The following is a 16,973-nucleotide window of genomic DNA, read 5'->3' as shown; positions in this document are numbered from 1 at the left end:
TGGCCTCAGTGGCATCTGAGTTGTTGCGTCACATGCCTACTCCTGGAAATTTTTTTTCTAAATTTGAAACGGAAGATAACAGAGAGGCAGAGAAGGAGGGAGGTAAAGACAACGAAAGGAAAGAAGAAGCGAAGAGGAGAGGAAGGGAGGGGAGGGGGAGGATGGGGTGGAGGGATCATCCATCTGCTCCTTTACTTGCCAAATGTCTGCCTTAGCCAGGACTGGCACAAGCTGTATCCAGAAGCCCCAACTTGGTCTCCCACTTGGATGGCAGGGACCTAAGCACTGGGTTACCACCACGTACTGGCTTTCCAGGCACATTAGTAGAAAGGTGGATCAGAAGCAGAGCAGCAGGAACTTGAACCAGGAATCTGATAATAGGATGCAGGAGTTTTAAATAGTAGCTTAAATCACTGCATCACAACAGTGTCCCCTCTCCACTCCAGAAACACTTCTCATCATTTCCAGTATTGATAAGGATATGTGAAAGCAGGAAGATAAATGAGTAGTTCTTTTTAAAGGGGCATATTAGGTAGTATCCAATACAAACATTAAATGCAAATATCCTTGGCCTATCATGTCTGCTTCTAAGTAATTATTCCACAGGTATGCAAAAGGAAGTGCACAGGAAATGTAGTGTACATGCTAGTATTACAATGTAGTACAATGCTAGTGTTACAGCGCTGGAAATCTAGGTGGCCTTCAACACAGGAGTCAGCACAAGCAGTATATTTACATACACAGACAGAATACTATATAACCATTAAAATGAGGCTGATATATCTTACATGCAAGAGAAAATATCTGGCATACAACAAACAGGAAGAAAAAGTTATCAAACTTTGTGTATGTGATCACATTTGTATATTCCTGAGAGTGGCACAAGAAGGGTGAAGACAAGATTCTTTCACTTTATAACTGTTTTCACTGCTTTAATTTTAAACCATCAAATTACACTTCTTTAATACCAAATATGCACTATTTATAAATTACCTACTGAAATTATTAAATTACTATAGCCATCTTGATGATTCGAACTTGACTATCAGAATGACTCTTAAATCAAAGAGGTTACAGTCACCACAGAAGTGTCTTACCCACACATAAAGTACTCCCAATGACTTACACACCTCCTCTGATACTGTAACATGGAGCTGTCACAAACTCAATCGCACTGTCCCATATGTGCCTAATGGGTTTCATACAGGCATTAGGATGTCATCATGTGACAGGGATCCTGATAAGGCTATTACTGAGTCATTGCATTGTTCCAAACATTTCCTTCTACATTCATGTTTCCTGAGTAACTGGTCTTACTATTATAGAAGCAACCTGGCTAACTTAACTACAAAAAAAGGAAAGAAAATAAAAACAAACAAGTTACCTCTATTCAGCATACATGAGTGGTCCCAAGTGGTCCAAATATCTGAAGGAGTAACTGCTCATTAGTATATAATTAGTACTTGTCATTCAAGAAACCCGAGGGTCAGAGCTGCTCATTTTTTTTTTTCAGACTCCAAGCTGTTCCATTCAAACAGTTAGGACATAATAAAGGGATGTGCATGGCTATGATGCTATGGCATTCAACACATTCTGTGTTACCAGGGTTCTGTGGTAGGCACTGCAGAAGTATGAAACTTTTTTGGCTCTGCTAGAATTATACCACTTATTCCCTTACCTGTAACTTTGAGTGGCACAGGTCCAGCAATCATGGGCTGACAGAGATTCTCAGTAGTGGAAATTCCTATTTATAGGTTTTGTCTATATTCTTGAACAGTGATTCTTTTTACTACTTGTTAAATTTTTACTTGGCAAAAGATTACACTTGGGATTCTAAAGCAAATTGAAAGTATATTACTGTGAAAATTAAAAGAATAATAAAGGAAGAAAGAATAGGATGGTGGTGAGGGAGGAAAGGTATCTGAAAAGTTATCATTGTTCTGTCTAAACTGTACAGAAGAAATGCATGCAATTTGTCTCATTTACATGATTTTTTAAAAATCACAGATCCACCTCTTAAAGGTTTACTATATTGACCACATGAAATAGAACAGCGCAAGAAAAGTTCAGCCAGTTCTGTCTTCAGAACAAGACAGCTAACTACCGAACAGTGTGCTATTAGAGACAAGTGAAACACTATGAATTAGTGAACAGAGTAGACAGACATCTGTTAGGCTCAAAAGTTTCCCAGGACACCATAGGTTTCAGTAGCCCCAGGGCACAGCTGCTTCATCTTCGAGAACACCTTGCCCTTTGGCATCCACCCCACAATATGTACATAACGCATTGCAATTGTTAATTATAACTGGCATTTCTTGAGAATTCAAGTAGAACACACATGCTACAGAGTGCTTTAGGAGTATATCCACCTTTTCATTTTGCACGCCACAAAAAGAACCCCTAACAGAAATCTTTGCATTTGATAGCAAAATGGAAATAAAGAGATGTAGTCCTTTGGCCAAAGACAAATAGTTGGTAAATAGCAATAACAGAGCATGAAACTTAGTTGTATCTTACACCAGTGCTGTTTTGAGCCAGACACTGTACAGATACCATTGCTTATTTCCACTAAATTAGTACAAATATTTTTATGTTAACAAAGGGTTCAACATCATCTTGTGCTCTAGGATACATTGCAGATTTTTCTATTACACTGCTTATTGACTATTAAAATTAACTTTTTTCAAAAAAGATTCATTTTATTTGGCAAAATCAAAGAGAGATCTTTTATCCACAGATTCGCTTTCAAATTGTAGCAATTGCTGGAATTGAGCCAATCTGGAGCCAGGGACCAGGAGCTTCTTCTGGAGCTCTTATAGGGACCCAAGAACTTGAGTCATCTTAAAATGGTTTTCCAGGCCATAAGTAGAGAGCTGGACAGGAAGTGGAACAGCCAGGACTGGAACCCATATGGGATGCCAGTGCTGCAGGTGGAGGATTAGACCATTATGCCACCACACAAGTCACTAAAATTAACATCTTATTATCAACAGTTGATTTATTTGTATGTTTGAGCCCACTTGTAAGTGTCTTGCATTGGGAAATATCTTAAGGGTCAAATGAGTAGGTCTGACTTTGTGGTGCTCTGAGTTCAATACGCTGTCTGAGATGTCAACATCCAATCAGTAACAGATTGAGTTTCACCTTTGCCACTTCTGTCCAACTTCTTGGTAATCTCCAGCAAAAGATGGCTGCAGTACTTAGGCCCCTGTACCCCCGAGGAAGATCCAGATTGAAATCTGGGCTCTTGGCAACACCCTGACCCAGCCTCGGCTATTGTAATTGTTTGGGGATTCAATCAATTGATGGACTGGCTCTTTTCCTATCCTTCTCCTTAGCCTCCTCCTTCCTCTGTAACTCTACCTTTCAAATGAATAAGTGAATCTATTTTTTAAAATGGATCAATAGAGTGGGATATCAGAAAGCAATATTTCTCATCTCATTATAGCTGAGAGTCTGACTCAAGTTTGGAAGAAAATTCTGTCTACTACGAATTTAGTAATAGACATAAAATATCATGTTTATATTAACTTATTTTCTGAACAGAACAAATGCAAACTGGGGAGCTGTTTGGGGCTTTATTCCTGTCTTATGTGTAAAGGGATAGATTCTAGTCTGCAGGGACAGGGATGTATGGCACGTTAAGGAGCAAAACACAAAGTCCTGGCAATTTCTGTTATCTTTTCTTTCTGGGTCTAAAACTCTTGGTTTCTGCCTCTTCGAGCATTTTTACATCCTTTTAATGCTTTGTTGTTGTTGTTGTTTATGCTAGGTCAAATGAATTTGTTACCACTAACAAACCATCTTAATTAGTAGAGCATCAATCTCATCTACTAGATTGTTAAGTCTTTGAGGCTGGTTAAGGTGCATTACTCACTTTCCATGCATTCTCAGCATTCATTATGGGGTTTGGCAAACAGTAAGCACTCAATAAATATTGCCTGCATAGAAATATCACTATCATCAAGACTCTGTCATATGAATAATTTCTTTGTCATTTATACTTTGTTGGATTTTGTAAATTCATTTGCTCTACCTGTTTCTCTTCCATTAACTTCTTGTTTAAGCATTTCACCTTCATGTTTCTTATTCCAAATGTTCCATTCAGGGCGTTTATGAAAAAAATATATTCTTGAAAACTGATTATTCAGATGTAGCTACTAATACAGACCAATATATGGACAAATGAAATTATTAAGGTATGCACTAATCACTGAGGTCAGTCATCAATGGAACTGTCAATTCCTTCTGGGAAACGCCCATGGATCACTTGTCAGCGTTATGTGCTAGATGATCAGAGGTCTGAGCCTTGCAGCATTTACAGCCTTATGAAAATCTCCCAAGATTGGAGAAGGTCCTTCAAAATATATTATCACTCCATTGCATTTTCTCCTGAGAGTAATGCTCATTTACCATTTCCTTCATGGTTACTATCCTTGAGGTCCCTTGGCTAAGTACTGAAACTGTAACAACTTAGTGATTAGTCACTGTGGCCAAGCAGACAGTTTCCCATGTAGGGCTCAATAACAAGTGATCATGATGCAAGACTTTCTACTTTTGTCTATAACTACAATGCTCAGATACACTGAAATAGCAGAATGTTAAATCTGTAGCTTTTACTAAAGTATGATGCTACTGTAACAATAGGGGAGGAAATGGAGGGATGGGAAAATGGGGAAGGAGGACGGGGAGAGAAAGGGGAAAATACCATGGAAAATAATACCAAGTGATCATGGGAACAGAAAATGTATACTCTAGCATTAGTCTGTGCTGATTATAACGTTCTTAATAAAGTGATACATGAAACAGTAGAATGAATTAAACATGTTTGTTTTCAAAGTGTTACCCAGGCATGGACTAGACACAGGTTCCAGGAAGAAGTGAATTTGAGTGACTTTGCATTTTAATAGAAAATTAAGCACCCATAGCTGTGGATGACATGGTATCACTTGAGGCAAATGTGTGGGAAGAGAAGCATAATGTATTAGTGTGTGGATGAACACTATATCCCCGTGATGGTCTAAAAATCCAGACTCACAAATATTACGTGATAGTCTCTCTTACATGTCAACACTTTTACTCAAAGTGTTTCATTGCTGAACTTGACAGTTACTATAATTCTACAACCAATTAAGAGCAACCATTCCAATTAGGCTATGGAATAAAGAGGGAAAAGCAAATATTGAAAGGGTTTTATCAATTAAAGAAGTTAAAGGCACAATTCCTTATAGACATAATTTTGGAAATACCTTTAGGAAACCTAAGTCATACAGTGTCTTTTAAAAACAGAGCGAATAATTAAAAAATCTTTGAACCACTTCTCATCCCACTGTGGAATGACAGTCTAAATGCAGCTTTACAAAAAAAATGAATTTTAATTTAAAGGTGTTATTGATAATTGATGACATGGATGAAATGTGACTCTAAAGCCAAGCCAGCAGCATCTGCAGGAAAAGACCAATGCCATCTGCTAGATGACATGGGGAATTTATGACAGTATCTGAACTACACTGAATAAATTGCTAGAGCCATGGAAAAGCACAGAAAAAAAAAAAAACAGAGGTAGATATGAAGGAAGCCATGAAGCCAAACCAAATCCAATCTGATTTCCATGACAGACACTATGGCAGATCAGTGTTTTCCATCCTTCTGGAAACCTATCATGTCCTTCTTCCCAACCCCCACTTTGCTTCCTTTTCACCAACAACGGTCACAAACAGTGTGTTTTCTTGAGGAAAGCAAAACAATAAAGAGCCAGAGTAGTAGTAAATCTTCGAGAGAGATTCACTGCCCAGGCAAGCATGTTGATGTCAGACAGCTGAGTTGGGTGTTAGGGGTGGTGCGAAATAAAAATCATTGCAGTCAGGTATTTGGAATACTTACCTTGAGCAGATCCGCCTTGGGCCTCCATGTCACAACAAACAGGAGAGAATTTAAAACCTGTAAAATGAAAAATTTTCTTGATTAATCCTGTTATGGATCACCTTGGATTCCTCAAATTTTACCTCATTATTTTGCTTTTATAAGATGTATTATTTGAGGGCTGGTCCAGTGGCTCAACAGACTAATCCTTCGCCGTGCAGTGCCAGCATCCCATATGGGCACTAATTCTAGTGTGGGCTGCTCCACTTTCTATCCAGCTCTCTGCTTATGACCTGGGAAAGTAGTGGGAGGATGGCTCAAGTCCTTGGGCCCCTGCCCCACAGGGGAGACCTGGAATGAATTCCTCACTGCTGGCTTCGGATTGGCTTAGTTGTGGTTTTGTGGGGGTGTGTGTCGGGGTTACCAGAGGATGTAAGAGCCCTCTCTTTGTCTCTCCCCATTTCTGTGGATGTGTCTTCCCAGTAAAAATAATATTTAAGATTTGAAACAGCACAGAGAGGAGAGCACAGGGATAAGGGAATTAAATAAGGGGGTATAGAGATAGCAACAGACAGACAGTGAGAAAGGGAGGCAAGGACAGGGGCAGAAGAAGAGAGGGAGGGAGAAAGGCAGGGAATGAATTAGTATCTTACATTTTGCAGTTTACTCCCCAAATGGTCACAAGGGCCAGGCGCTGGGCCAGGCAGAAGTCAATAGCTTCCTCTATGTCTCCCACATAGATACAGGGTTGTTCAAGCACGTGGGTCATCTGCTGCTGCTTTCCCAGGTACATTTGTGAGAAACTGGATTAAAAGTGAGGCAGCCAGGACTATAACTGGCACACAAATGCGATTCAGGCACTGTAGGTGGCAACTTTACCATATATGCCAGAGCAGCAGCTCCAGATTGTTGAAATTTTAACACTCTTCATGTAGTTGTGTGTATTTTTAGAGTTATTTATCTTTATTGCAAAGGAAGATTGGATTTACCAAGAGAAGGAGAGACAGAGAGAAAGATCTTCCATCTGCTGGTTCACTCTGCAAATGGATGCAATGGCCAGAACTGAGCTGATTTGGAGCCAGGAGCTAGGAGTTTCTTCCATGTCTCCCATGTGAGTGCAGGCTCCTAAGGCTTAGGTCTATCCTCCACTGCTTTCCAAGGCTGCAAGCAGGGAGCTGGATGGAAAGTGAAGCAGCTGGGACATGAACCAGCACCCGTATGGGAGGCTAAGATTTTCAAGGTGAATTTTAGTCAATAAGCCATCACACAAGGCCCAATGCATTTTTTTGTAAATAATAATGGGTAAGTGGAAATATCATTCTTATGCCATATTATTCATCCTTTTATACCGTACAGTTTCATGGCTTTATTGTCAGAGTTTTACATTCATTACCCACTAACTTGAATTATTTAGAATAGTTTCCCCATCTAAAAATAAATCTCTTCCTAGAAGTGTTGTATAGGATAGAATACTAGCAGAGCCTAGGGGTTGAGGGCAGAGAGTTCATTAAAATTTTTCATCCCAGTGAACTTGCTGTACATCCCAATGCCAGGGGATAAAGGAGAGTATGTCCTGGTAATATCAATCACTTAGTACTGCATTTACATAATTTTGGTCATTCCTGGTTGACAGATGATGCTCAAAACATCCTGATGGCCAATCCAAGGTCTCTTAACTTCCATCCTACGAATCTTTCACCTATAAGAATGTGTATTCGGTCCTTTCTTATCTCTGTATTTTCTATACTTTTTTTTTACTTCTAACCTTTACCTCATATGTTTTTGGCCAAAGTGAGCAACACACTGTACATAAATGCAAATAATACAAAGAAAAGCAAGACTCAAAGGACACTTGGTAATATTACAAAGTGTCACATGTTACCTTTTAGGCAATGATATGCTAGTTAGTAGGTTTACTGCTCAACCTGATACGTCCTTGTGGTCAATGGCACTTTTGGGCTGAAGGACACAGAAGAAGATGGGATAGTAAAGGCTGAGGTACAGTGCAGTTGGCTAACTCTCTGGCATAGGAGAAATTACTAATCAGCCACTGTTGACAGTGTAAGCTGTTGTCAAAATGATGGGGACTTATGACATTTAGATAAATAGAATGATAGAGAAAGTCTGTGTTTACATGTTTATTATGAATTAATATGCCTTTCATAAAAAGATTTATTTTGTAAGTAGGAAGAGAAGAGCTGAAGAAAATAGTTAACCTTTCCACAAGAAATGAAAGACCAAATTTTCCTTTTTCCAAAAGTTACAAAGAAATAAAGTACAGTTACAATATAATGGCACAGTTGTTAGTACATATTGTTTGGCAAATGCATAATGTTAACTCATCCTGTATTAAAACCAACACAGACTATAATGGTTCACTTGAATCTGCACACTCCATAGATTAATCTGTGTCAAAACAGAAAGCACATACAATGTATTCTTCCCAGTTAGTCATCTCACTGTTTGCAGATTGAAATAAAGCCAAAGTGTGTGAAATGAGTATTTCCTATAATGAACACTATTAGGATTTCACTGTAAAATAAGAGTGAAAATAAGAAGTAATAAATAAAATGTTCCCAATATTGGGGACTACATGAAATTATTTCCCCTGGGGGTGCAAGAGAAATGAAAAATGCTTTTGTCTATCATTATAAACAAATGTTTCTATTCGCCAGTTTATGCTCCCTTAATGTATTCCCATCCTGCATTTTAAATGAACATTGGGTGCACTGGAAACCAAAGCAAAGGCTAAAAATGATATTGCCTCTCTGTTTTACTTAAGTAAATAGGAAAAGATCATTCTATTACCATTTTCGCCATCAGACTTCCTTTCATGGTCAGTGTCAGTCAAGGACAATGCTGAGTTGGCCCGGCTAGATAAACAGGAACTGTGCTCTGACTTCATTCCCCTGATCCACATTCTCAATGCGTGGTCAGGTGAGGTTGCCCCTTCTGTCTCTGTATCCACATCGGATCCCATCTCTAGCTGGTAGCCATGACGAGAAACACTGCGCATGTCTGTCTGGTAGCCAGAGCAGAGAGTGTGAGGAGTTTCACAGAATTCCATCTCTGAGAAGACACAAAATCAGAGAAAAACATAGAATTATGAGGAAAGTCTCAAACAAATTCTACTTTCTGCCCTCATGCCCCACACCCATTACCAGTAAAATGTGCTTTTTGTAAAATCTTATACTCTTTTATTTAGCCTAGCTAGGAGACTTGGCTTATTTTACACCTCTGCAGCTTAAAATTATTCTCCTGTTAATTCTTACAAGGTTATGCAAAACGTAATGATATCAGTGAGTACAGAAGAGTACTAAGCGCAGAGAAATGCCCTTTAAAAATATTTCTCTTCTACAAAGAATGAACATGATCTGTGAAGCCATCTAGGCTTAAAATATTCAAATTATTTACTTTTCTGAGTATGTCACACACATTGGAGTTAAGAATAAATAATTCAACATGAAAATAGAAAAAAATATTAAGTTCAAATACACATTTCTAAATCTTTTCCAAATGCATTAATTTACACATTCTATAATTATGAATATATAATTATTTGCCACCATCTCCAAAGGAGCTAACAACCTACTATATGCTGACAATCCTGCTTAATTCACTCTTGCAGCAAACACAGAAAATATTCAGTCATGCATTGCACCTTGGTAATGCTCTATGGTTTGGATATCCTCTTGTGCTGCTCCCCAAGTCTTAGAATTATGAAATGTTTAGCATCTGAAAGACAGTGCAGCAAATTCCCTCTTTCTACACTTGAGGAAAATAAAATCCAGAGAATAGATGTTATTTGCCCACAGCCCACATCAGATCACAACAGAGTCCGTTTTCCTATAACACCATCTGGACACAGTATCTGGGAGATACCAACAGAGCTCCATCAGCTTACTGCACGAACAGCAGCCATTCAGTCTTAGAGGCAATTTTACATCCAATTATGGTGAGGTGTCAAAAGGGGGCAAAGATGCTTCACAATCCCTAATAAGTTAATGAAAAATGACCACATGCCAAGACATATCATCCAAAATGTCCATGTAATACTCAGATAAGGTAATCCGAAGGTGTAGTACACTGTATAGGATTTTCTCAGACTGACATCAGAGACAGGTTATGTCAGTTGGCCAGGAAGAAGCTAAACTGAATGCATCTAATCCTTAGCACATATCAATAAAATGCAAAACCTAATATTAATTCTTCTAGCACAAAAAGCTCTGGCTCTTAGGCCAAATACTAACAAGTACAAAGCATGTATGTATTTTTAAATAACCAGTTTTGTGACATACAATCGCCAAATAAAGATTTAACAAATTAATTCTTAACACATAATTAATAGTTAGTAGGTGCGCCTAGAGTTATGCTTTGTTAAACAGACATCCTTGGTAAATACAGATTCAGTAATAGGAAAACTGGTTTAAAAATTAATGATCTCAGGGTACTGCTAAGTGTGTTACTGAGTGATTTCTGTGAATACTCCATTTTCTTTTTGTAGTGTATAGTTTCTTCGCACTTTAATGATTTCTGTGATGAATGTCTTTGAGCAATTTTTCTAGTAACTTGGCTAAACACTGAAGAAGTGATACTGTAAAAAAGGGATGAGGGGTATGGCTTATTTTTCTAAAGATTTATTTATTTTTATTACAAAGTCAGATATACAGAGAGAAGAGACAGAGAGGAAGCTCTTCTGTCTGATGATTCACTCCCCAAGTGACCACAATGGCTGGTGTTGCACTAATCTGAAGCCCGGAGCCTCTTCTAGGTCTCCCATATGGGCACAGGGTCCCTAGGCTTTGGGCCATCCTGGACTGCTTTCCTAGGCCACAAGTAGGGAGCTGGATGGGAAGCAGGGCAGCTCTGATTAGAACCTGTGCCCATATGGGATCCTGGCACGTGCAATGCAAGGACTTTAGTAGCCAGGCTACTGCACTGGGCCTGAGAGGTATCGTTTTGACTTATCAAATACAAGCTAACTTATCAAACCATGCTTCTTCTTGCCACATGGGTAAGAGTAAAATCTAACACTCAATATAAATCTTAGTGATCTAGAATATTGTGCACAGTTAATATTCATGCCTTTTAATTTTACAGTGTTTCATTATCCAATCCTACAGAACAGTTGTTGCTTCAGCAATCTGGTAATGAACCTGTTAGCTTAAACGTATAACAGAGGAATCCTCTCTAGGCCTGTATTCCCAATTCGCTCATTGCCCTGGAACAGTGGTTCTCAAACTTGCCTCCCATAGCTTCATCTGGGTAGGGCACACAGATCTTTGTGCCCATTTTCCATTTCTGTGCAATAGTCCTACTTTCAGTTTCTGATTCAGAAGGTATGCAACAGGGTCTGAAAATGTGCCTTGTGAATGAGTTTCCTGGAGAGGTTTTGCTAATGAATGGAGCTGACACTGAAAACTTGTGCCTTAGAGTTCTGTGAATGTCAAGTCCCAATCCAAACAGTGTACTAAAGATTTCACCTATCTTGACATAATACCATATTTTGCCAATCTCTGCTTGAGAGACAAGAAAAAGTTTCATTATTCCTTTTTTATTTATTTATTTTTTGATTCTAAATTGCCTCTATTTAGTTCCCAAGGATTTAGGACACACAAAAAATTAACAATTCACAAAAAGTAACTATCCAAGTTAACAGTTGCTCCTTGATTTAATGTGGCAAAGTAGAAAAAACATGGTTCACTTTTTTTGTTTTTCTTTTTCTTATAGTCAGTAATGCTCACTGAATTGCCCCACTTCCCTTTATAGAAATTAGTGTTACCATTCTGAAATATTTCCCTAAATACATAAAAGTGTTGGTGGTGTTCAAAATCCCCATAGGACACATTATCTATAAAGCACTTACAATGCACCTTTAAGTGTTTTTTTTTTTACTCTTGCACATACAAATTGTTACCCAAAACACTATGCATTCCCTAGAGATGAAATTTCAAGGAAATATATTATAGACCTATTATTTCCAAAAAGGTAACTTTTACAGAAATTTAAGCACAACATTTTAAATGGATAGACAATTTACTACAAAAAACTATGCTGAGTAAATACGTACAGAGATGTGGCCAGATAAATGAAATATTTGCAACATCACAAACATGTATTTAATTTTACTTCTAAGGAAAACTTGTTTTTAACCCTTCATGAGACAAAATGTGAGCTGATTAATGGAGTTGAAATATAGTTTTTTTTTGTTTGTTTGTTTTTTTTTTTTTTTTTTTTTTAGGAAACCTAGATTTTTATTTTTGCACCACCTTACCAAGGCACCCATCTCTCCCAACAGATGTTGGCAGAAAAGACCAAGTATGGACCTAGGAATTACATCCCTAACTTGTAGTAAGAAATATCTCTCAATAATGTCAACAGAGGCCACATGAGAGCAATAACAAGATGCCATGTATCCACAGCGCTATCATCAGCAGCACAATGGAAATCTTGAGCTTTTATCCTTAAATAGAAGTATTGAGGAACATGCTTCATTTCATTGAGTTTCTTTGAGGTTGGATAAATAATACAGATATACACTTTCAATTATGAAACAGTAGTTTCCCCTTCTGCCAGCAGTCCTAGCATAAAGTCCATAAAGAGATACTATTCAACAAAAGTTATAAGAAAAGAGCAATATTCAAATGAAAATACACTTGTTTACAGGACAATACAAATTAAAACTGCCATGATATTCTATTCTGAGTACATGAAATACTGACAAGGTTGTGCAGCTACAGCTCTCATGCAGTGATGGTGAGAAATAACAGAATGGTACAACTGGCATGAAAAAGTTTGATATGTTTCTAAGGTGATAGCTATACTTATCAGGGGAGTCTTTGAACACTCAAAAATTCATTGCAAAGAAATGAAAACTTCTATCCACACAAAAACATGAGCTAAGATTTTGTAGCAGCTTTGTTTTCAATAATTAAAAAGTAAGAATCATGCAAATTCCCAGGAACAGGTCAATGGATAAACTAACTGTGGTATATTCGTATAATAGACTACTGCTCAGTTCCAAAAGGAAACCATCATTGATGCCTCACAAAGTAAACACACTTCAAAGCCACTATGATGAGTGAAAAATGCCTACATACACTATGCATCTATCTATATAAAATTCTAGAAAATACAAAGCAATCTGTAGTGACAAAATGTGGACCCATAATTCCCCAGGGAAGATAAGGCAAACAATGGGGAAGAAAAAAAGATGAGGGAAAGAAAACAACAGAAGGACATTTTGAGCATGGTCTACAGGTCTGCTCTCTTGATTGTTGCGACAGTTTCATAGATGTATACATGTTCAAGTTTACTATATTGTACTCATCAGTTATGTATCATCTGTTTAGCTTACATCAACTATACCTCTATACTTTTAAAATACTGTGTACCATTAGGCACTAAACAATCAGAATTAAAACCAGAAAAATTTTCCTAGGGAGCCAAGGCTCTTAGACCAAGGATGAGGTTCTAATCCTCTCAGTGTGGTAGAAAAAAACCCTACATGTTACACACACACACACAAAAAAACAGGTAGTCAAAATGTTAAAACACTTATATCTAACAAAGGAGTCAAGCATGACTAGATGATGATTAGTTATCACTGATCCTCTGAAGAGCATCGTAGCTTTTTGGACATAATAGCTGAAACTCAGATTTAGGAGGGGGCCTCTGTATAAAACTAATCACTGTTGAATTTTTTTTTAAAGATTAATTTACTTTTTATTGGAAAGGAAGATCAGATTTATGGAGAGAAGGAGAGACAAAGAAAAGGATCTTCCAACTACTAGTTCATTCCCTAAATGCCTGTGTTGGCGAAATCTGAGCCAATCTAAAACCAGGAGCCAGGAGATTCTTCTAGGTTCCCCACATGTATGTGGGGTCCCAAGGCTTTGCACCATCCTCTGCTGCTTTCCCAGGCCACATCTAGGGGGTTGGATGGGAAGTGTAGCAGCCAGGACACAAACCAGCACCCCTATGGGATGCTGGTGCTTGCAAAGTGAAGATATAGATAGATATTGAATCATGTGACTAGGCCCACACTGATGAATTTTTAACAACTAAAGGAACATCCTATAGTTGAAAAATCATAGAATTAAGCCCAGTGACTATGGAACACAGAATCACCTCAGAGGCTGGTGTTTTAGCGTAATGGGTAAAGATGCTGCCTGCAATGCCAGCATCCTATATATAGATGCTGGTTCATGTTCTGGCTGCTCCACTTTTGATAGAGTTTCCTGTCAATAGCCTGGTTAAAGCTGCGGAAGATGTCCCAAGTGTGTGGGGGCAGGAACCCACGTGGGAAACCCAGATGAAGCCTCTCCCACCCCCTTGCCATTGAGGGCATTTAGAGATTGAACCAGCAGATGGAAGAGCTTTCTCTCTAATACTGCCTTTCAAATAAATAAATCTTAAAAAAATACTAACTTAATGTGTTTTTTAAAATGCTATGAAATGCTGAATAAAGTGATCTGCTGCATTTTCTATTTGAACCCAGGATCTGATCAACAGGTACTCTGCCATGAAAAGCCATTTATCAAAACTTGAAAGGGAAAGTAATAGTTATCTATATCAGTGTTTTCTTGAAATGCCATTTCTGAGTTTCTGATAAGCTCAAGACTATATAGTTAAAATTCTACCCATTTACACTCCCTCTAAAAAGGGAGCTTTAGGGCACTTGGCTCAAAATAAATAATTGGAAGTCATGCAGTATGATTAATCTTAGCCATGATTGAAAGTTTCAGATATAACTTTTAAACCATATAGTTCATATCCAGAATAACTGAGTAGGAGGGGATAAAATGTTAGCTTTAATTAATGATTCACACAGCCTTTTAGAATGATATGCAAAAGCAGGTATTAGTTATGCAGTTTTTCGATGGGTCATGTCAACATTCTTAGTGTCTCAATTCCCTCATTTATAAAACGTATGAATTCAATGAGAAACAAATCTATAATGTCTTATTCTATAGTGGTATAGTTATACCTTGAAACTGTTATGGCAAAATGTGGAATACTCAGGATTTTAAAATGGTGAACGATTCAGTGGTTTTATGTATCTAGGTGTTATAAATAATTCTGTGGTGAAGAATACACACATCAGTTATGTCTTTCTGTCATGATTACAAGTCTTGCTGTATTAAAGTACTGATACAGCCTAGGCAACCACTATGAACTGTAAGAAAGATAGAGCATCTAAATTGTAAACTTTCCACTTAGTGTGGAATGAATGGTGTAATATCAAACCAAAATTCAAAACTTATACACTTGGTTATTGTAAATTGTATCCCATAAAATGACAGACAAAATTCACACAATTAAAAATATTACCGACCCCCAAATCTTTAATTCATTTCTCTCCAGAGAAAAATTCAATTGATAATCACAATTTTAGGCAAAAAAAAAAAAAATACAAGGAAGGAAGGAAGGTAATGAGCATCTCCAGACAGGAGAGAAATAATTTTCACTACTGGGTACCATTTTGTATTCTCAGTTTTGGGGCTTTGAAAAGAAAACGGTATCAAATTGCCAAACAAATTGGTTCATCTAAACACAGCTTTGCTTAACACCCACTTTCTTTGAGTCAAGAAAACAAAACAAAATAGACTTCCGATTTTTCTTGGTCTTAGCAAATTAGTCCAATTTAATTTCCCCTTCTCTTCATGAAAAAGCTTTATCAAAAGCACAGTGCTATACTAGGCAGTGAGCACAGTGAGTTAATGGGACTATGTCAGGTCCTTTGGGAAGTTCCACAGAAAGCCTTTATAAAGGCCTAATGATAACAAAGCAATAAAGACCCATCACCCAGATCTGACCTTTATTTTCCTGTCGAGGGCTCATCAACCTTTTCTGGTGGACCAGAAGGAAACCAGGATTGCTCCCAGGTGCAAGACTAGGGCAAGTGGTTATCAGAGGACTTAAATAACTAAGCTTCCTGAAACCTAATCTCCTCCTCATAGTTTCAAACGCACCCACAATCTCAGCACTCAGAATCTGCAACTCATACTTCAACATTTTTTTTCTTCATCTGCCAGTACACTGCAAAGCAGGACAACAGATCCGCTCAGAGTCTAAACACTGAAGTATAAATACACATACTTTGCGATCAATATTAGCTAATTGGAGACATCCCGGGACATAGTTAAAATCACATATCAATGTAAAAAATGATGCTTGGGAAGAATCGGGAATTGCAAAACCATTCAAAAAAGCTCAAACCACAGGAAGATATAAGAGTATAGCACAAAATGAACTGAAAGGGAGATGAGGTAGCAATCTGGATGAAATGAAAACAAATTCCAATCACATTTAGTGACAGATTAAAGTGTCCTTTAGCAATCTAAGTAAGAAAATTTAACGTGGGAATAAGCAACTGCTATTTCCTTGGACTAATTTTCAGCTTAGTGGTCAGGTCCATTTCAACTACATTCACTGAAGAAGAACATGTTTCAAAGATAATCCAGAGAAGTTACCACTACAAAGAAAAAGGTAGAGTGGCTAGTGCAGTGGCATAGCAAGCTTATCCTTCACCTGCAGTGCTGGCATCCCATGTGGATGCCAGTTCATGTCCTGCCTTCTCCATTTCCAATGCAGCCACCTGAGTGTGGCACGGAGGATAGCCAAGTCCTTGGGCCTCTGTACCCATGTGGGAGACCCTGAAGACGACCCTGGTTTCAGATCAGATCAGCTCTGACCATTACCTCCATTTAGCAGTGTGAACCAGCAGACAGGAAAACTCTCTTCTTTCTCTCTCACTCTGTTGAATCAATACATCTTTAAAATGTTATTTTCTTTTAAAGTCTTTTCTTTACAAAAAAAGAAGGAAGAAAAAAAAAGGAGATGTCTGCTGTACATCGTTTGCAGTGAAAGTCTAGAAAAAAATCAGAAACTAAGCAAGATGGCAAGATGGGAGGAGGTCCTGGACAGCAAGAGAAATTTAGATCAATGAGAACCTGCGCATGTTCCCCTTATTTCAACATTTTGAATGAGATGGAGACTTCCTACCTTAAATGAGAAATTTTCAGGGCTACTGAACACTGCAAATGCATGGTGCTCAATGGCCCTAAAAATTTCTCATTTCTTACCTGTGTTGGTCCAATTTTTCTGGC

The 16,973-nt window shown here is 38.0% G+C and overlaps 1 protein-coding gene across 3 annotated transcripts in view; it reads right to left on the bottom strand.

Annotated features, from left to right (window-relative positions):
- Nucleotides 1-16,973, bottom strand: part of TENM1 (teneurin transmembrane protein 1) — a 531,802-nt gene that overhangs the window by 457,705 nt on the left and 57,124 nt on the right. For all 3 annotated transcript variants that reach the window (XM_040999695.1, XM_040999696.1, XM_040999697.1), the window contains exons 2-3: nt 8,671-8,931; nt 5,884-5,940 (exon numbers count right to left, since the gene is read on the bottom strand). In XM_040999695.1, coding sequence (XP_040855629.1) covers nt 5,884-5,940; nt 8,671-8,931 — 318 coding nt within the window. The remainder of the gene's footprint in view (nt 1-5,883; nt 5,941-8,670; nt 8,932-16,973) is intronic.

Source organism: Ochotona curzoniae, unplaced genomic scaffold, assembly GCF_017591425.1.
Source record: "Ochotona curzoniae isolate NIBS_2020 unplaced genomic scaffold, NIBS_Ocur_1.0 scaffold_1852, whole genome shotgun sequence".
NCBI classification, from domain to species: Eukaryota; Metazoa; Chordata; class Mammalia; order Lagomorpha; family Ochotonidae; genus Ochotona; species Ochotona curzoniae.
The sequence above is the reverse complement of the archived record's forward strand: the minus strand, read 5'-3'. Positions and strand labels throughout refer to the sequence as shown.